This window comes from Oryza sativa, chromosome 12 (assembly GCF_034140825.1).
Source record: "Oryza sativa Japonica Group chromosome 12, ASM3414082v1".
NCBI classification, from domain to species: Eukaryota; Viridiplantae; Streptophyta; class Magnoliopsida; order Poales; family Poaceae; genus Oryza; species Oryza sativa.
This window is the reverse complement of record NC_089046.1, coordinates 21,541,054-21,561,592: the sequence shown is the minus strand read 5'-3', so window position 1 is coordinate 21,561,592 and position 20,539 is coordinate 21,541,054. Positions and strand designations below refer to the sequence as shown.

Genomic DNA, 20,539 nt, shown 5'->3' with positions numbered 1-20,539 from the left:
ACAAATTTGCTATATTGGACTTTTTTGGTGGTTAGAAAAAGTGGTTTCTACTGACATAGTAGGTTTACTTGGTCCAAATATACTGGCGTGGTAGCGCAGGCATCAAAACATTGAAAATAGAAGTAGAGTAAATCTCTTTTGCAATTTTTTTTGTCTTGAGAAAACATCAAATGTAATTATGTTGTTGTTTTTCGTACCGATGGAATGAAATGTAATCATCCCAAAATTTCGGCCCAAAAAGCCCAAAATGGCCCACCAGCCTCACAATTTCACTCTCTCGTTTTTCGTATGGACCGGCTGACAGGTGGTCCATATCCTTAAACACTGACATGTGGGGTCTCACTCGCCGAGGTAGAGAAACTGGGCCCACAGGTCAGCTACTGGGCCCCCACCTCCACCGCTCCACGCGTACGCCGAGGCGACGAGCGCGTGCAGCGAATTCCCCCCGCTAATCTCCCCTCCAAAATTCCCAATTCCCTCCAAATCCCACCCCCGCGCGAACCCGAAATGTTTCGCCTCCTCCACGCGCGATCCCGGCCGTCCGTTCCAACCCCACACCTTCCCAATCCAACAGCTCAGGAATCCTCCACGTCATCGATCCGCGGCGCCGACGCCTCCACCAATCACGCGCCTCCGTCCCTTCTATATAACTCCTCCGCGCCGCCTCGCCTTCCTCTCCTCATCGAAACACCAGTAGTTCCCACCACCACCGCGGCGACTGCTCCGGCGATCTCTCCGGCGAGTGACCAGGCGAACAAGGGCGCCGTTTCCGTCGATTCAGGTAGAGGAGATGAGTTCCGCGGGCGGCGGCGGCGGGAGGGGGAAGTCGAAGGGCTCCAAGTCGGTGTCGCGGTCGTCCAAGGCCGGCCTCCAGTTCCCCGTCGGCCGCATCGCCAGGTACCTCAAGGCCGGCAAGTACGCCGAGCGCGTCGGCGCCGGCGCCCCCGTCTACCTCTCCGCCGTCCTCGAGTACCTCGCCGCCGAGGTAACCTCACCATCTCCCTCTTCCGCCCCCTTCGCCGCCGCCGCGCGCCGCTTGGGGATTTGGGTTTAATCTCATGGGGGGTTTGTGATTGGGCGCAGGTGCTGGAGCTGGCGGGGAACGCGGCGAGGGACAACAAGAAGAACCGGATCGTGCCGAGGCACATCCAGCTGGCGGTGCGCAACGACGAGGAGCTGAGCAGGCTGCTCGGCGCCGTCACCATCGCCGCCGGCGGCGTGCTGCCCAACATCCACCAGACGCTGCTCCCCAAGAAGGGCGGCAAGGACAAGGCCGACATCGGATCCGCCTCCCAGGAGTTCTAGGATCCCCTCTTGGGTCCGCTACTCGGAATCAAGAACCTTGTTGCTCCCTGTTCTTTGATCCGATTCTTTTCCCCCTCCCATCTTAGTAATATCCATCCTTTGTAGGTTGTTAGGTTAGGTTTTGATGAACGGTTGGATGATGGTGTGATGGGTTTGGTGCTTGAGAAATCTTGTTGGAATGGAATGGAATATATGAATGAATGCTCGTTTCTACGCCCTGATAGCTATCTGCATTTGGAAAGTTATTCATCTGAACTTTTGGTGGTTGTTGAGATGAGAATATTGCAATCTGAAAATTTTCCATTGTTTGGGTAAATCTGTGTCAATTGGTTCAAAGTACATGGGTCTTGAGTCTAGGTTTCTGAATATCTTGGTTTGGCAATGTGATGATGCGGCCTGAAAATTCTTGGTGTTAGCCTGTGAGATACCATTGTGTTCATCAGTTCAGGATTCTGCATTTCTGAAGCGGCCAACGGATTGCATTCTCTTGTGGTCTACTAGTTGGTTCTTTCAACTGTTGAGGATGGAGAAATCAGATTAGTCTTTTACGCCAATAAATTAGGGAAGAATGGGGGATATTCTTGCGCTTTAAAGTAGGAGTACTTGGAGAGAATCTGAAACTTTTGTAGTCCTGAACATTGGTTCACTAGGTGAACGTGAATGATCAGTTTGTTGGTCTGGATCTTCTGTAATTCTCAGTTTGTTGTTCTGACAGACCTAACTGCCGTACTCCCTCCGTCCCAAAAATCAGAAGCTCGTTTACCATTATCAGAAGATCGGCATATAGTACTCTCTCCGTGGTTAAATTATTTAAACTACTGAGTACCAGGTTTTGCACAGTACTACTGAGTACCAGTTATTATATTAAAAGAAGAATTCATCTTTTCAGAAACACAATACAGGTTCAAAGTGAAAGCCACACTTATGTTGATGAATACACCTGACTGAGAGGCAATAACTGTACATTGTACTCCCATTGTCATTTAATTGAACTATCTTTGTTACTTTGTATTAGTAGGAACTGTTCTGTAAGCATCACAACAATACAACCTGGCGATGTGAACTTCATAGTTCAAGCATGAACAATTAGATGCACCAATGCAGATCAAGTCAGATTAAACAATTGAGTGCTGAAGATTCTTTGGAGCTACTTTCATGAACCCTAGTACACAGCAGTACAGTATTGATAACACTTGTATCAAACCTAGAATCCAAGAAGTTAGCACAAGTCGAACCTAAAAATCTTGTTACAGATTAATTTTCTGAATGTCCTTCATAGGCAGACACTACTCAACATTGTAGAGATCAATTAATACCATAGAATCTTACAGTTAAATCAAGAATACAACGAATAGCAGAATGTAAGCAGAACTCCACTTCACTGCACAGTGCATAAAGGCAAAGTAAATTTTGTTCTGGAGGTTGAACATCTGACTACCATTGCAAGATACCTCATTCTCATTCTACCATTTTAAGACCATATTCTCTTTTTAGAGGTTTTAAATTGTATTTTGTCTGTACAGGTCTATACCTTGCTGGTTGAATTAAACCGGTAATTTGGTTGGAAATTCCAGCAGCAACCAGTTTCATGCATCCAACTAAGCAAGGAGTAAATAATCACATGGCAACTCATTGACAAAGAGATACCGTGTGTCATATACCTCTGGATAGCTTAATTCATTATGCCGGTAAACTAGTAATGGTCAATAATAAAAACAGAAAAGAGGCACATAGTCTGTAATACTCTAAAAAGCAGAGAGACAGTTCATCACTAACTTGTCCCGTATTTGGCATTCTTTACAATCTGTATGCAATGCAGTAACTATTCTTTAAGCATTACCTAATGAGAAACAAAACCATCTTTGACGACACTCAGATGATTCTACCATACGAACATGGATGCAGGACAAGTGGACGACAGTAACTATAGTAGCTATTAAAGGAGAAAAGCCTACTTCAATTTATTGTCGCGTGTATATTAATAATTCCACAAAGGCAATCCAGTAAACTACACAACGGAAACGATCTCTCAAAGATAAAATGCACCCCAGATGAACAGGAACAAAGAACACAGCACACACACATCAGAACATAAGCAAAAGTTTCACTTCATTGCATAGTGGCAGCCAATCACCATCATAGAGTAATTCAGCGAGATAGCAACCTTATCATATCGAGTTGCATACTGATAAGCATGTAAACAGAAAACGGAACATAGCAAAAAGAAAAGTGTAAGTCCTTCACCGGGACTTGGTGGCATAGATGAAGGAGATGGCAGCCACCATGGTAGTCGTAGCCGCATATAGCCAAGCCCAAATGCCACCCTTCCTCTTCCTATGTGCCTCAGCCACTTCGAGATTCAGCTGCTCGATGTCCTTGATTAGAACATCGATCTTCTCCCTCTTTTCCATCAGTGCCACCTTCAGCTTCCCAATCTCACCGTCCTTCTCAACATTGCAGTTCTCAATAGCCTCAATTTTCGACTTCAGCTTGCACGCTTCAGCCTTCTCAGCATCCAGTGCCTCCTGAACAGAATTCTTCTCATCATTCAGGAGCGAGCGCTTCGTATCGAGCTCATCACAGGATGCTTGGAGCTGCGACATGGAGACATGGAGCTCCTTCAATTCATTTCTGAGCTTAACAGCTTGAGCGTCCTTCTCACGCCCTGCTTCCTCGGCCGCTCCCTTGCTGGCCTGGATTTCCTCCACCTTCTGCTTGAGCTCCCCAAATTCCCTCATGATACCCGCCTTCTCAGCATCAAACGCCTTGGCAGCTGCCTCCTTCTCCTTTGTCAGCACGCCCAATTCCGCGCAGAGCCTCTCAACCTCTGCCTCAGATGCGCGATGCTTCTTCACTGCTGTCGCGACCTCCGAACGAAGCCTATCGTTTTTGCCCTTCACCATATCGAATTCCCCCTTCTTCGCCACGGCATCAGCCTCCAATTCCCCTCTCTTAGCCACAGCAGCTTTGAGCTCCGCCTCCAAAGACACCACCCTCGCATCCATCTCCGCCTTCTTGGCACCCAACACCTTCAATTCCTCCACTTTCGCCTTCACTTTCTCCTCCATTTCAATCTGGTCCGCCTGCGCCGTGTTCTTGAGCTCGCCCAAACTCCTCTCCACCGCGGCCTTCTGGTCTGACACCATCCGAATCTCCTCCTTCGTGACCTCCAATTGCTTCGCCAGTTCATCCTTCTCACCGAACAGCGCGGAGTTGTTCCTCTCCAGCTGCGCCACCATGGCCTCCAATTTCGAGACCTTGTGGGACACGGACGCCACCTCCGCCTCCTTCGCGCGGAGAAGCTTCAGGACATGGCCCTTCTCCTCGGCGACGGCCTCGAGGCGCGCGTTGGCCTCGTCCTTGGCGGCCGCCTCGGACGCCCCTCTCGATTCGGCGGACCGGAGGGAGCCCTCGACGGCGGCGAGGCGGGCGCGGAGCGCGGAGACCTCGTCGGCGGCGGCGCGGAGGGGCGCCGCGAGCGCGGCCTGCGCCACGGCGCGCTCGGCGGCGGCCAGCGCCGCGTCGTCCGCGGAGAGCTCGTCGAGGCGGCTGGTGAGCGCCGCCACCTGCCCCCGCCGGTCCGCTGCCTCCTTGAGGAGGATGGAGTTGAGGGCCTTGAGCTTCTCCGCCTTCTGGTCGCCCCCCTGCTTCTCCACCTCCATCGCCTCCGCGTGGAACCCGTTGCCGTTGACGACGATGCCGTCGGCGGCGGCGTGGTGGCCGTTGCCGTTGGCGGCGGCGGCGGCGGCGGCGGCGGAGGATTTCTTCTTGGCCATTGGGCTTTTTTTTTGCTAGGGTTTTCGAGTGGTTGAAATGATGCGGGTTTCGGCGCGGATTTATGCGGCGGGGTCGTGTCACTGACATGTGGGTCCCACGCTTTACGTGGGCCCGCAAGTCAGTGGCTATTCAAGGTGGGTGGCTGGGTACGGGGGCGCGACCGTTGGTGAGGGGAGAGAATTTGAAATGGCATCGAATGGACGGTTGAGATTCACAACTGGCTTATCGCGTTCCGCGCCGCATTAAATTGGGGACGTGAGAAATTTTTTTATTATTCTCTTTTTGTTGATGCGTCAACGAATGGCGCCACGCCACGTGGCAGTGCAGCCAAATGCAATCTGCAGCCAAATGGACGGAATTCTTTGGGGAATTTATCTATTTGTCATTTTAGGTTTGGTAATTATCTAAATGCTCTTTTTAGGTTTGCAGTTAATTTTTTTTGCCCCTCTAAAGAGCTTGTCTCTTAACTATTTGTCACTTTTGTCCATGTGGCATGCCAGCGTGGCAAACTCGGGTGAAAAACATTGTGAGACCCACTCATCTCTCTCCTGCATTCACAACCCCATCGTCATGGGCTCGCCGCCGCCTCCCCTCTTTTCCACCGAGCGGCCGCCGCCGCCTCATCGACGTTGGTGCCGCCTCGCGGCTGACCACCGCCGACACCACCTTGCATCTAACGCCAGGGCCCCCATTGCCGGGCGCGTGCGGTGGAGCTAGAACCTCGGCGACGGCGACAGAGGTGGAGGGCAACAGGGTGGAAAAGGGCAGGGGCAGGGGTCGTCGAAGGGGAGGAGGGGGGGACTGAGGCAGCGGCGAAGCCCGCGGCGAGCGGCGGAGGAAATTGGTGGCGCACGTGGGTGCTGGCGCTTTGATTCACCGCCTGCCGCAACACGCCGTCGGTGGGGCAGTGCCTGGCGGTGGTCGGCCGCGGGACGGTGCCGACATTGATGGGGCAGCAGCGGCCACGTGGTGGAGAATAAGGGCGGGGCGGCGGCGGCGAGCCCGCGACGATGAAGGCTGCGAACGCGGGGAAGATGAGAGGGAGTGAGAGACTGATGAGTAGGTCCCACAACATTTTTCACCCAAGTTTGCCACGTTGGCATGCCACGTGGGTAAAAGTGACATAGTTAAGGGACCACGTGGTTTAGAGGGGCAAAAAATTAAGTGCAAATCTAATAAGAGCATTTGGATAATTGCCAAACCTAAAAGTTGCAAATAGTTAAATTCCTCAAATTCTTCTTTGCAATTTTTAAGATGAAACCCCACGTATTGCTGCGGGAGTTTTGTATGATACTTCCTCTTCCTAAAAAAAATGAGTCGTTTTAATCCTCTCCTAATGTCCCACAAAAGGTGCCTTTGGATTATAGAAAATCCTATATACTTATAAGTATATAATCCATCCTCACTAAGTGTAGTTATTGCTATTTCTCTCTTCTCTCATTAAGCCGCATCACTCTAACTATTTCTAGCCATTGAATGATAGATCTATAGTTCAAATTTTCTCTTCTTTCTTCTCTTATAACACCATGCAATCTCAATTATTTATAGGATCAAAATTCATGTATCAATTTGTTTTAGTTTTAATAATCATATTGCATCATATTTGTACATATTATGTAACTTAATTCCCCGCAGCAACACGATGGGGTATTCATCTAGTTTGATTGAAAAGTGTGACCATTTCTATATTCCATCAAATCGTCTGACAATGAGCTTTGAAAGAATGTATTATTTTAAACATGAATAGTACTTTATGCATGACTTATGTTTTTAGTTTTTTCAAAAAAAAATCAATTAAGACGGACAATTAAAGTTAGATACGAAAACTCATGGTTGCGCTTATTTTGGGATGGAGAGAGTACTCCGTAGTAACATGCTGAGTGCAGTACTCAATGAAATGATAATTGAATCAAATAGTTATTTGTAATTTGGTCATTTTAACATGAAGCTAATTTGGCTTAGAAACCAAGCGTCAAGATTTTTGGAATGGAGGAAGTAATAGTAGAAATAATATGTTCAACAAAGTACAAATGAGTAATGGCGTACTGACAAATGCATGATAGCGAGAAGACAAGTTTAAAATACACCAACACAAGAGGAGAGATACATCTTTTTCATGCAACAATCCTATTAGTAAATCCTCATCCATAGTTGGTGAATATTTGCATGACCATTCATTCCAAATTCCGGCATACGATACACACACACATTGTTCTCATAAATTAAGTTGTATTTCTTTCTAATTTAGACTAGTTGGATTATGATTTAAACTCTAAATGTTCAAAGACACTTGCATGAAAAGTTGACTATGAAGGACACTTGAATGAAAAAATTGACTGTGAAAGACACTTGTATGGTAAATTGTGTATCAATGACACTTGCATGGTAAATTGAGTGTCAGTTTAAGAGGGATTGTGCACAATTAATATCTAAGGTTTAATCTCTTTGGGGACAAGTATGATTGTTTGGAAATGACACTTCTGATTCCAAATCATTAGGATTGGGGGCTAACATCGTAAGAAGTCTCACATTACTTGGCTCGCTCATAGATAGGTACTACGTAAGTGGCCCAATGGATACCTAGTGACATCTTGACCACCACATACATTTGCTACCTAGTAAAAAAAACATACATATGCTACATTGACACCTAAACCTCACAATAAATTCAAAACAACTAGCTAAAAAAGCTAATTAAGAAATACAATGTTTATAGACTTCCAACCCAACATTAATTTGAAGTGCAGGCTCCTATGCATGCACTAGTAACGATTATGTATGCCACTCTCCCTCACTATATTGTGGGGACACTTCATCCCAACCCACACATTAGGTTCACGTGACTATCAATTGCCATGGGTCATGCAACCATCTTAATGGTAGGCAAGCACAAAAGTTAAGCTATTCTGTACCCATTGGATGATAACACAAAAGGAAATCTTGGCTACTTAATAGTACCACACTGGCACAAGTTGCACCTTGTTATATAGCTAGACACACCTCTCAGCTCATTCCTACTCTAATCACAACCCGAACAAAGGAAGCAAAGAACTCTAGTTTTCTTGCTCCATAGAAGAGAAGCTTATTGGTTTTGTGATGCTTCATTCCATGATTGCGGCAAGTGATGTGCAGTGGGTTCTCGGTATTGAAAATAGTGATGGAATCCAAACTAAATCTAGGAGATGATGAATTTTCAATTATTTATTTTCTGTGATGAATAATGTGGTGTTGAAAAAAAGGAACTTCAATCCAGGAATTCTCATGCGGAATGTTCAATATCAGTGAATGCAGTAAATCAAAGGATAACACTCCATTGCAAAATATTCATCATATGGAATTTATGAAAAAGAAGTTACAATGGATAATTGCATAAAGATAGTTTTTTTTAAAGAAGGGGTTTATCTTCAATACATGCTCTTCTTAACACCGGAGATCATAGATAGTAACTATAGTTAGAGAACATGCATTTAATACATGCTTTACACTAGATCTCACTAAGTTTCTATTGAAAGCACATCATCGCATGCGTAATATTCGTGGGCACCACGAGTTAAAACATCAAGGGCTTATTTCACTATAAAGTGGTAGCATTGGGCTCTAAGGCATATTTGGATGGCATCCTCAATTTGCCACAAGTGTGGCTATTTAGCAAGGCAATGTTTGGCAAAACAATGGGTCTATGTGAGCCAGAGTGTAGCATGAACCAAATACTCACCTAAGAAACTATGGCATTACAAAGTGTAACATCCAACCAAACATGACATATATATATAGTAATCCTTTTGAAATTATTGTGTGCAACTTTTGTTATGTGTCTGTCCTCCATCTTCTCTAAATAGTATTTAGCACACTCATCTTCTAGGATTTGTCGCATATGGATTTGATCATAAAGCTATATTTTTCGTGAATATAGGAAAAATTAGCTAATTGAGCATAAGTTTAAGAGGGATTTTGCACCATCCAAGGATCAATCTTGTATATGTTAAGTGTGAATGTTTGGAATGGGCTTTGGATCCTAATCACTAGGATTTAGCTGATATCCTAAGAATCCTCACATTACTCGGCTCTCTCATAGCTAGGTGCTAATCATCACATAGCTAGGTAAGCTACTCAATGGCTAGCGAATGGCATCTTGATCACAACATACACTTACCTCATTGGCACCTAGACCACACAATGCATTCAAAACAATCATCAAGCTATAAAAAAACACAAATTGAAATACCATGTTTATCGACTTCAACCCAAGTTGATTTGAGGTGTGTGCACGCTAACTATGCATGCACTACTAACTCTCCCTCACTGTATTGCGCGGACACTTCATCTAGCCATACACACTAAGGTCACATGACTATGAACTACCAAGGTAACGTAGACATAGCGGTAGTTGAGCACAACTAGCTATAGTTGGCATAACTGCACTAAACTACAACTTCTCCTACACCGTCAATTTTGGAAGAAAATGTGAGTCGTTCTTTACCCATTGGATACTAACAAACCTGGTGAAAAGATTTGTCAGTTACTAAACAGTACCACACACACCTTGTTATATAGCTAGACACACCTTACCTCTCAGCACATTCCAACTCAAATCACAATCCTAGGAGGCAAAGAGCTCTAGTTTTTTCATTTCAAAGAAGAGAAGTTTACAAGCTTTGTGATGCCTCATTCCATGATGCGGCAAGCGATGTGCAGTGAGGTTCTTGGTTTTGAAAGTGGTGGCAGTCATGTCACCATGGATATCTTACCGCATGAGGTCTCAGAGCCAGAGTCAAATCTTCTAGATATAAATGAGAAGAGAAGGTTGGCAAAGGAGTCACGACCGCCTCTACCACCAGCAATGCCATGGAGAGGGAAGCGCATAGTCTTAGACCGCTATGATGGGCGACTGATAATGTCACAGGTACCCACAAAGCTACCCTTCACTCTCCATGCATCTCGCGTGGATGGGCGGCTTAGATTGTCTTGTATGCACCCATCTGATAGTGTTGATGAGCTTAAAGTAGCTAGCAATGGCAAAAAAGATGTCGAGGATCATGCAAAGGGTAACCATGGTGAGAAGAATGTTGAGTACATCAGTAGCAAAGCAAAAGTGGGTGAGGGGAATAACTTGACGGGTTGTGGGAGATCATCTGGGAATGGTGTTGCATGGAGGATTTGAGAAAGAGATACCTTTTGTGGGAGTAATGAAGTTGATGTTCTGGTAGGAGTGTTGCAGTAGGTTTATCAAAATACTGCCCCCTTACATTCAGTTGTATTGATTCTATAATAGTAAGTTAGGAGGTTCCAGCATCTATTTGTCGGAAGTGTGTATGCCTCCTGTCCAATTTTGTTTTGTGCGAGGCCATGATAAATTTATATCAATTTATTTCTTCTCCAGGTTTATATGGGAATGAAATTGTAACTTCTCTTGTAAGAACAAATAAAGTTTCTCTCTTGAGTCCCTCTATGCTTCCTAAATTAGTATGCAATGCTTCATGTTTCTTTCAAATCATATATGTAAGAGGGTGGTTTTTCCTTTGTTGGCAACTTACGTTTCTAGGACCTTGATCACTCGCATCTTGTCTTTAAAATCATAAGGAAAATATGTCCTGAGCATTCAATCAACCCGTTAATAATAACGAGAGGAAGACCTTAAATTTGCTTTGTGCACTTGCTCTTCCAGATCATTATTAAAAGTGAACCTGGTTGAAGGGGAGCAAATAACACACATATTCCCATTCAACGTTCTCTAGGCTATATATTGGGGATGGGGTATCAGTGAACTGCAAAAACAACTTCCCAATTAATCCAAAAAGTGATATTGCGGTAACTCCAATACCACCTTATTGGCAACAGATTGTTGGGGGATTGTTACAAAGATGCTCTAAGATCATATTCCCTATGTATAAAAAAAATGTAAGGTATATAGTTTACAGGTTTTTATACCAAGGAAACTTGTTTATTTTACTAAATACCCATAATTAATGTATTCTACTCCAGTACATGCATTTATAACCTATAAAAATGGGGTTTTAAGGCTAATAATCCCATAAAAAGTGCTTTGAGAAATATGTGTCCCTTACATTTTTTTCAAAAGTGTTCAAAGCACAAGCTTGACATCTTTATACTGAAGGGAGTAACTAGTTAGAGAATGTGTCCCTTGCTAAAAACCTACCAAAGCCCTGTCGATTGTTTGGAAGGGGGTTCTGGATTAAATCATTTTTAGGTGCCAATCATTGCATATATAAATTGCCCAACGGCTAACCAATGGCATCTCAACAACGACATACACCCACCTTGCTGACACCTAGAACCCACAAGGAATTCAAAAGAATAAGCTAGCTATAAAAAGCAAATTAAGAAAGTATCGACTTCCAACCCAAGTTAATTTGAAGTGTGCGCATGCTACTATGCATGCACCACTAACTTTCTCTCACTAGGGACATTTCTTCTGGTAGTACACACTAAGTTCACATGACTATGAACAACCATATGTAACATAGCCGTATTAGAGGTAGCTAATCACAACTAGCTATAGTTGCCACAACTGCGGTAAATTACAACATCACCAAGACCGTCAATTTTGGAATAAAATATGAGCTGTTCTTTACCCATTGGATACTAACAAACTTGATGAAAAGAACTGTCAGTTACTAAATAGTACCATGCTTGCAGAACTTGCACCTTGTTATATAGCTAGACACACCATACCTCTCAACTTATTCATACTCAAAATCACAATCCCAACAAAGGAGGTAAAGAACTCTAGTTTTCTTGTTCCAAAGAAGAGAAGCTCACATACTTTGTGATGCCTCATTCCATGATGACGTAAGCGATGTGCAGTGACCCTGCAATGCATTCAAACCTATCATCAAGCTATAAAAAGAACAAATTAAGAAACACCAAGTTTATCAACTTCAACCAAAGTTATATAATTTAAAGTGTGCGGATGCTACTATGCATGCACTACTATAACTCTTCGTCACTGTATTGTGGGAACACTTTGTCTGGTCTTAAACACTAAGGTCACATGACTATGAACTACCAAGGTAACGTAGACATAGCGGTAGTTGAGCACAACTAGCTATAGTTGGCACAACTGCGCTAAACTACAACTTCTCCTACACCGTCAATTTTGGAAGAAAATCTGAGCCGTTCTTTACCCATTGGATACTAACAAACCTGGTGAAAAGATTTGTCAGTTACTAAACAGTACCACACGCACCTTGTTATATAGCTAGACACACCTTACCTCTCAGCTCATTCCAACTCAAATCACAATCCTAGGAGGCAAAGAGCTCTAGTTTTTTTTGTTTCAAAGAAGAGAAGTTTACAAGCTTTGTGATGCCTCATTCCATGATGCGGCAAGCGATGTGCAGTGAGGTTCTTGGTTTTAAAAGTGGCCGCAGTCATGTCACCATGGATATCTTACCGCATGAGGTCTCAGAGCCAGAGTCAAATCTTCTAGATATACATAAGAAGAGAAGGTTGGCAAAGGAGTCACGACCGCCTCTACCACCAGCAATGCCATGGAGAGGGAAGCACATAGTTTTAGACCGCTATGATGGGCGATTAATAATGTCACAGGTACCCACAAAGCTACCCTTCACTCTCCATGCATCTCGCGTGGATGGGCGGCTTAGATTGTCCTGTCTGCACCCATCTGATAGTGTTGATGAGCTTAAAGGAGGCAAAAAAGATGTCGAGGATCATGCAAAGGGTAACCATGGCACACTGCACACCGCGCTAAATTGCAACTACCCCAAGAGCATCAATTTTGAAAGAAAATATGAGTCGTTCTTTACCCATTGGATACTAACAAACTTGGTGAAAAGAATTGTTGGTTACTACATAAATAGTACCACATGCACCTTCTTATATAACTAGACACACCGTACCTCTCATCTCATTCCTACTCAAATCACAGCCCCAACAGAGGCAAAGCGATATAATTTTCTAGTTCCAAAGAAGAGAAGCTTACAAGATCCATGATGCCGAATTCCACGATGCGACAAGTGATGTGCAGTGAAGTTCTTGGTATTGAAAGCAGTGCTGGCCATGTTGCGATGGAGATCTTATTGCGTGAGATCTCAGAGCCAGAGTCAAAGCTCCTTCATATATGTGAGAAGAGAAGGTTGGCAGAGGAGCCACGACCACCTCTACCAACAACAATGCGAAGGAAAGGGAAGCACATCGTGTTAGATTGACACGAGGGGCGATTGGTAATGCCACAGGTACCCACAAAGCTACCCTTCACTTTCCACGTGTGGAAGGGCAGCTTAGATTGTTGCTTATGCACCATTTGATAGTGTTGATGAGCTTAGAGTAGTTAACAATGGAAAATAATGATGTTATGGATGGTGAAAAGGGTAAACATGGTGAGAGGACTGTTGAGTACATTGAGAATGTCAAGAGTAGCAAATAAAATGCAGGTCAGGGGAGTAACCATACAACGGGTTGTTGGAGATCATTTGAGAATGGTGCTGCAATGAGGGTTTGAGAAGGAGATACCTTCTATGGAAGTAATGGATTGAGTTGATATTCTGGTAGGAACTTCGCAACAATTTTATCCAAGTATTTTTTTTTCTATATACAATTGTTATTGCTCCTAGAATAATTAGTTAGGAGGTTCCGGTATCTGTCTGCTGGAAGTTGTTTACCTCCTGCCCAATGTTGGTTTGTGCTAGGCCAATGCGATTTATATTGATTTATTTCTTCACTATCATTTCAGTATGGGAATACTATTGTTACTTCTCTTGTAAGAACATATAATGTCTATCTCCAAGTCCCTGTATGCTTCTTAAATAATTCCTTGAGCTTCTCCATCTTCAGGTCATGCTTCTCTTGCCCCACCACCTCCGCACCCACTCTTGTTGGTGGTGCTTCAGTGTGGAACCTGTTGTAGTTGTTGCTAACTGCACCAACATGATGACTGTTGCCATTGGCGGGGTGGTTGGGGGGGGGGGAGGGGGGCTTCGTCTTCGCCATTTTCTTGTGCTAGTCTTTTTGAATGGCTAAGATGATATGTGTTTTGCTTGGGATTTATGCAGTGGAATGGCACTGATCTGTGGGTCCTACCATCCACATAGGACCACATGTTACGGCTACTAAAGGTGGGTGCTAGGACTCGACCGTAGGTGGGGATGTGTATTTGAAATGGAATTGAACGGACGACTGAGATGCACCAAAGCTTATCGATTCTCCGCCACATTAAATCGGGGAGATGAGGACTTTTTTCTTTCTTTTTTAGTGGATGCATAAATGAATGGTCATGTGCCATGTGGCTTTGCGGCCAAACTGCAATCCGTAGTGTGGCACACCAGCACACATTGCACTTGATGGGAAAAAAATCAGTAGGAATTCTCCTTTGGAACTGATTAGACCAGTGGATGTGATAAATCAAATGATCATACGTCGTATATACCATATAGAGTACTTATTCCTTTGGAATGTATGAAGAAAATAATTGTAATTGTTCATTTCCCTTACCTAAAATTTTAGGGTTAATTGGATCCATGCCACTGCAATTTTGTCAAATTAAAAAAATGCCACTACTGTTTGCGATATCTGTTAGGTGCCACTGGAACTTTATAAAATTGGATCCATGCCACCGCCGTCACATTTTCCATCCATTACCATCACACCCCAGTGTGGGACCACATGTCAGCTCCATCTTCTTCCTCAATCGCCTCTCTTCGACGGCAATGGCGTGTGGATGAGCAACGACTTCTTCCTTCTCGAATCGCAGTCACACCCCAGTGTTGGACTCCTTGGCCGTGCCACGCACGGGGTCGCCCTCGAACTCTCACCGCAGCTCGCACCCCGGCGCGTCGCCGGCGGCGGCGTCGGGGACGACGACGATGACGCGGAACATGGCGAAGAAGACGCCGAAGCCCATACTGTTGCCATTCATCTCGTAGCGGAAGAAGCGGCGCGCCGCGTCGTGCTCGAGCAGCATCTCGTGCGCCCAGTCCGGCGGTGTCCCGTCGCCGCATGGCGTGCCCTCGCAGTACAATTTGTGATTTTGTGCTTATGGCTGTGAGCCGTGATTAATTTGTAGATCCACATGGTCAGAACGGACGAGCAAGGCAACTAGGCAAGCATCAGCAGCATGCTCCCAGCACTCCGTCTCCGAGCAGACGTGGAGGTGGCCGACGAGAAGGATCTCGGATTTGCTCGTGGTGGCGTGGCTATGTGACAGCACGGCTTGGTAGCAGGCGTAGAAATCAAGCGGTCTCGAGGAGCAGGCGGCGTGGGGGTTGCGCGTGGCGGCCGCCATCCTCGTCGCTTGCTGCTCCCTCTGGCCACTATCCCCGACGCCACCCTCACTGTGCTCTCTGTTGTGGTATCCCTCTTCACCGTCAACTTCTGGGCGTCGCCGGCCTCGCCAGCCTTGCCGCCTCGTCTCGAACATGGCCAGCGCCGCCGCCGCTGACGGCGAGGCGAGGCGGCACTTGGCGACGCGCGGGTGCCAGCGGTGGAACGCGAGGAAGTCCGACAACAGCACCCACGCCTCGTCGGCCGTCGCCGTCGGCACCGGCAACACCACGCACCCTTCCCACTCCAGCACCCTCGTCACCTTCTTCCCCTCCTCCTCACCGGTCGGACCTTTGCCGGTGCTGCGTCTACCACCGGCGGCCATGGCGCGTGGATGAGCAACAGCCTCTTCCTTCTCACATCGCAGCGCCATTCTTCCATGCCGGCGGCGCCGTCGTGGTGGCAGCGGAGGGGCGCGACGGGGGCGGCAGGTGGCTGACGTGTGGGTCCCACACTGGGTGTGACGGCAATGGATGGAAAATGTGATGGCGGTGGCATGGATCCAATTTTACAAAGTTCCAGTGGCACCTAGCAGATATCGCGAATAATAGTGGCATTTTTCTAATATGACAATTTTGCAGTGGCATGAATCCAATTAACCCAAAATTTTAAGTGAAGTTTTTTTTAAAAAAAAATGTACCGTCTTTAATATATGCACTTCTTAACATTCTAAGATCATACTCCCTCCGTACATAAATGTAAGGTAGTATATAGTTGTAGGTTCTTATACCAAGAAAACATGTTTTTTTTTTACGAAATACCCATAATTAATGTAGTATTACTCTAGTTACATGCATTTATAACCCATAATTAAGCTAAATATACCATAAGCAGCGCTTTGAGAAATATGTGTCCCCTACATTTTTTTACGGAAGTGTTCAAAGTATAAGCTTTACATTTTTTATACAAAGGAAGTAACTAGTTAGGGAATGTGTGCCTTGCCAACAATCTACTAAAGTCCCCTTGACTGTTTGGAGAGAGGGGGACTTGGCTCAAATCGTTACATAGGTGCTAAGCATCACATAGTTAAGTTACCTATTGCCTAGCCAAAATAGCATCTCAACCACTACATACACTCACCTCACTGACACCTAGACCCCACAATGCACCAAAACAATCAATTAACAAAAAGCTAATTAAGAAACACCATGCTTATAGACTTTTCGACCCAAGTTAATTTGAAGAGTGGGGACTCCTATGCATGCATGTCACTCTCCCTCGCTATATCATATTATGGCCTTGTGGGGACCCTTTATCCCACCACACGGGTCACATGACTACCATCTGTGCCAAGGGTAACACAACCATCACAAAACTAGCTGTAGTTGGCAAACCACGCTAAATTACAACCACCCCAAGACCATCAATTTTGGAACATTCCACACACACACACGCGCACGCACGCGAGCGCGTGCACACACACAAAGGGTGAAAGGGGGTTTGAATGTGTAGTCCTGAAGAACACTTCTAGCATAAATAAACTTCTCTTTCCGGAATATTTGTTCCTAACTACTGAAGTCTTCGGTTGGAATGTTCTTGTCTCCGAGAACATGCCACTGGACACGTCGGTGATTAATACTGGATATTCCGGTCCCTCTGCAACACGCCTCAAGAGATGTGTGCAAGGGACAAACTTGTCCAAGATTGAGACTTGGGAGTAAGATGTACGAAAAAGCTTTTGCATGAAGTGAAAGAATGAAAACACAACCGAGACACAATTATTTTCTGAAGTTTGGATCCAACTATCCTACTCTCCGTTCAGGTGCACTAAGGAATTGGATCTCGATTGATCCTAAACCTCTCCAAGCTAATGACCAGGAGAAAACTTTAATCTCCAAGCTACCACCAAGTATTAGTGGGTTTTCACCCGACCACCAATGTCCAAGGATGAACCACTCACACCTTCCTTCGATGAAGCTTGCTCTACGAAGCAAACTCCTAGATATTAGCTTGGGCTTCACTAGATTACCTCTTTCCTTGCGGAGATGAGGAAACCCTTCACAAACTTTCTTGGGTAATCCACACGAACAGATCCTTGTCGGTGACGCCTAGCCAGCTAGGTGGAAAAACCACCACGATTAATAAGCTCAAGATTTGGCCAACGCTAATCCCCAAGTGCTCAATCCGAAGAACCCTAGCTCTCAAAATGTTGCCCCCCGGTCTTGTAACTGGAGACCTCATGTGTTTTCCTATACCAATCTCTTGATTAGTAGTTGGTACACATGTACATAGTTGACACAGCTGCGCTACACTACAACCATTCCTAAGACTGTCAATTTTATAAAACAAAAGGTGAGCCATTCTTTACCCATTGAATTCTAAAAAACCTTAGTGAAAGGAATTGTTAGTTATACTGATGCCTCATTCCATGAAGCGGCAAGTGATGCACAGCGAGGTTCTCGGTATTGAAAATAGTGATCGCCATACATGGAGATCTCAATTTCATGTGCAGATTTGTGCAGCTCACCTTTTTGTTAAGCTTGACGAATCCATTTGGCAACCTTGAATTTATTAGAGCAGTCATATTGTCTGCACATAGTTAAATTTCCCTCAGATTTCGGGCTCCATCTACAAACTAATTTAGCTGTTTAGTGTAGTGAATTTATATTACCCTGCTTGTCATACAAGTAGCAGCTTGCAAACAAGGAAAAGTAATGACTGTATTCAGGCTTATACGTCGGCCTGATCAGGAATCAGGATTTCTGGCTGAAATTGGTTCTGGAACCCTAATCCATCTGATCCATATTATCATTCTTTTCATAGAAATACAAATGTGTTGGCATGAAATTTTCAAAAGGGTCATATGAATATGTTGCTGCCTCGATCTGATGTTCACATTACCACCACAGTTCGTACGATCAGTTGCTCACAGAAGATTGCCTTTTGGCTTCTAACCTTTCTATTCACATTCTAGGTGTTAATTAAATCATGTTAACAGTAAGCTCAGAAGTCTAGAATGAAGAATTGGTAATCCGAAATTCAGTACCAAGAATTAATCAACAAGAAACCAGCTGTGTAGGCATTTATTTATATACACAGATAATGTCTGGATTAGTGAAGCGTTATTATGTAACTAGTTTACACTTACAGTGGTCCTTACTGCAAAAGCTCTAAGTACATAAGTCCTGACATTAAGCAAGAGAACACATTTTAGAACTGCACATTAGAGAGAAGGGAAAAGAGTTACAGCAAGTATCGACCGCAATCCAGCAGTATCTTGAATGAAGATGATACACTGCAATAGCCGGTTTAGAAACTAGAGTTCATCCTTCGGTGCTGGTAAGCAGTCCTCATCCCAGAAGTAGGGGAACTTCAGTTTTGCTGCTGTATGAGGCACACTCCAATCGTCATATGTAAATCTGCAAACAAGCAATATCATGAAAGGTCAGAACAGTATTTATTACCCAAGATGCAAAGATATTAATTTGCATATAAGGTCATACAGAGCATATTTAGTGATCCTTGTGAGCCACAAGAATATATTTCAAAGTTTCATGGCATAAGATTATATGTGCATCCAGGGTTTGGAAAAAACTGAGACAATCATTATTTAAGTCAAACCAGCCTGGAGTCCTGGGCCAATTTCTTGTAGGTATTTAGGCCTTAAATGATATCATGGTCACCATTTTACATAGAGTATATGTATTAGTGGTTCATACACATAATAAGTAACCCAAATATTAGAATTTGGAAAATCGTCCAAAATACTAGGACATGGAAATATATTTGGTATGGATGAAACAAAATTTTGAGGACCCTGTGTGTATTACACTCACATCTTGACAGGTGGGCGCGAAATGATCACAAGCACCTGCAAATCCTCATGTTCATCAGAATTCCAAACCTGCCACCACGAAAGAGAAGTCGCAAACGCTAACACATCATTGCCCACTCCATCCAAATAAATCAAACATGCTAATGAAATCTCAGTAAGCTTCGCGACATAATTTCAGCACAGCTGTGCAAACTAGGATCAGGAGGTCTCACATTCAGTAAATAATATAACCACAATCATTCGCTCTACCTGGTGCGGATCATTTACAGGAACAGAGAATGTGCTATTCTGAAAGACGGGAATCTCCTGAGGCTGCCCTGGATACTTCATTGAGCTTGACCCCAGCAAGAGTGTCCCTTTCCCTTTCAAGACGACAAAAACTTCCTCGCACGAGTGCCTGTGGATCGGCGTCCTTTGCCCTGGTCCAAATGTCTGAAGCCACACTTCCACCTAAAGGAAAACATTTCAGGTAGATGCAAGAAGAAAAGAAAAAATCATCCATCACAGCAGTATTCATCTATATCAGCGCAGTGTCTTACGAATAAAGTTCAACACAGAAACTATGCCTATAATGCGTATATCCGAAAAAAGAAGTCTGCATAAGTTCTTGCCAAATCTGGATGGGGAAAACAGTACTGATGGTAATTCATTCCTCACCTCCTTCATTCCATGAGCTAGGGCACCAGCAATGGTTATATGTGAGAACCCTTCCCTTCCATAGTTGCTTTGGTACATTTTGCTAACATCTTTCACAAGCGAATTGTCTGAAATACGCTAGATACAGTTCAGAAATTGCAATAACTGACATACCTAAATCCCTAGAACTTTGCTAGAGAAAAAAAAAACTTCAAGAGCTAATTTGCATACAACTATATCAAATACTTCCCGCATCTCAAAATGAGGGACCTAGGACCTTGCCAGTTCTACGATTTTGTAACTTTTAAATAGATTTTTTTAATCTTGCGAAGTATTAAACCTGGAAGTTTCAAGAAACTCGGAAATGGATAGGGGGAGGAGGAGAAAGAGCTACGGGGAAGGAGAGACGACCTCGCGGGCAGGACGATTCGGCTACGGGGAGGAAGGCGGCGGCAGAGACGACGACGAGCGCGAGGAGGAGGGCGCCGCGGCCGGCGCCGGCGAGGTGGGCGCCATGGCCGCCGGCGGCAGTTGGTCCAGTTCTAGTCTCCATCTCTTTTCTTCTAGACCTCTCGAAAACTGAGAAATGCAGTAGAAATTAACTTTCCCCTTACTCCAAAATAAATCGATGACCAATGGGCCCCACACAATCATGGGCCCACACGCAGAGAGATGTGAACTTTTCCCCTTAAAAAGTAAAATAAAAGAATAGTAGCTTTCTCTTGCTACTTTGCTAGTGTCTTCAGT

The 20,539-nt window shown here is 44.7% G+C and overlaps 3 protein-coding genes across 3 annotated transcripts; 1 reads left to right on the top strand and 2 right to left on the bottom strand.

Annotated features, from left to right (window-relative positions):
* Positions 1–681: 681 nt before the first annotated feature.
* On the top strand, positions 682–1,618 carry LOC4352398 (probable histone H2AXb). Its single transcript, NM_001423556.1, has 2 exons — positions 682–985; positions 1,084–1,618. The coding sequence occupies exons 1-2, from the start codon at positions 791–793 to the stop codon at positions 1,303–1,305; spliced, it is 417 nt and encodes a 138-aa protein (NP_001410485.1). The 5' UTR covers positions 682–790; the 3' UTR covers positions 1,306–1,618.
* A 1,779-nt stretch (positions 1,619–3,397) lies between these two features.
* On the bottom strand, positions 3,398–5,115 carry LOC4352397 (uncharacterized). The gene has a single exon (XM_015762924.3). It carries the CDS (start codon positions 5,079–5,081, stop codon positions 3,546–3,548), a length of 1,536 nt encoding a protein of 511 aa, XP_015618410.1. The 5' UTR covers positions 5,082–5,115; the 3' UTR covers positions 3,398–3,545.
* A 13,258-nt stretch (positions 5,116–18,373) lies between these two features.
* Positions 18,374–20,385, bottom strand: LOC4352396 (auxin-binding protein 4). The gene is made up of 5 exons (XM_015764786.3): positions 20,204–20,385; positions 19,814–19,920; positions 19,406–19,606; positions 19,158–19,225; positions 18,374–18,740 (listed from the first exon to the last, which is right to left on the bottom strand). The coding sequence occupies exons 1-5, from the start codon at positions 20,343–20,345 to the stop codon at positions 18,638–18,640; spliced, it is 621 nt and encodes a 206-aa protein (XP_015620272.1). The 5' UTR covers positions 20,346–20,385; the 3' UTR covers positions 18,374–18,637.
* Between the last annotated feature and the right edge of the window lie 154 nt (positions 20,386–20,539).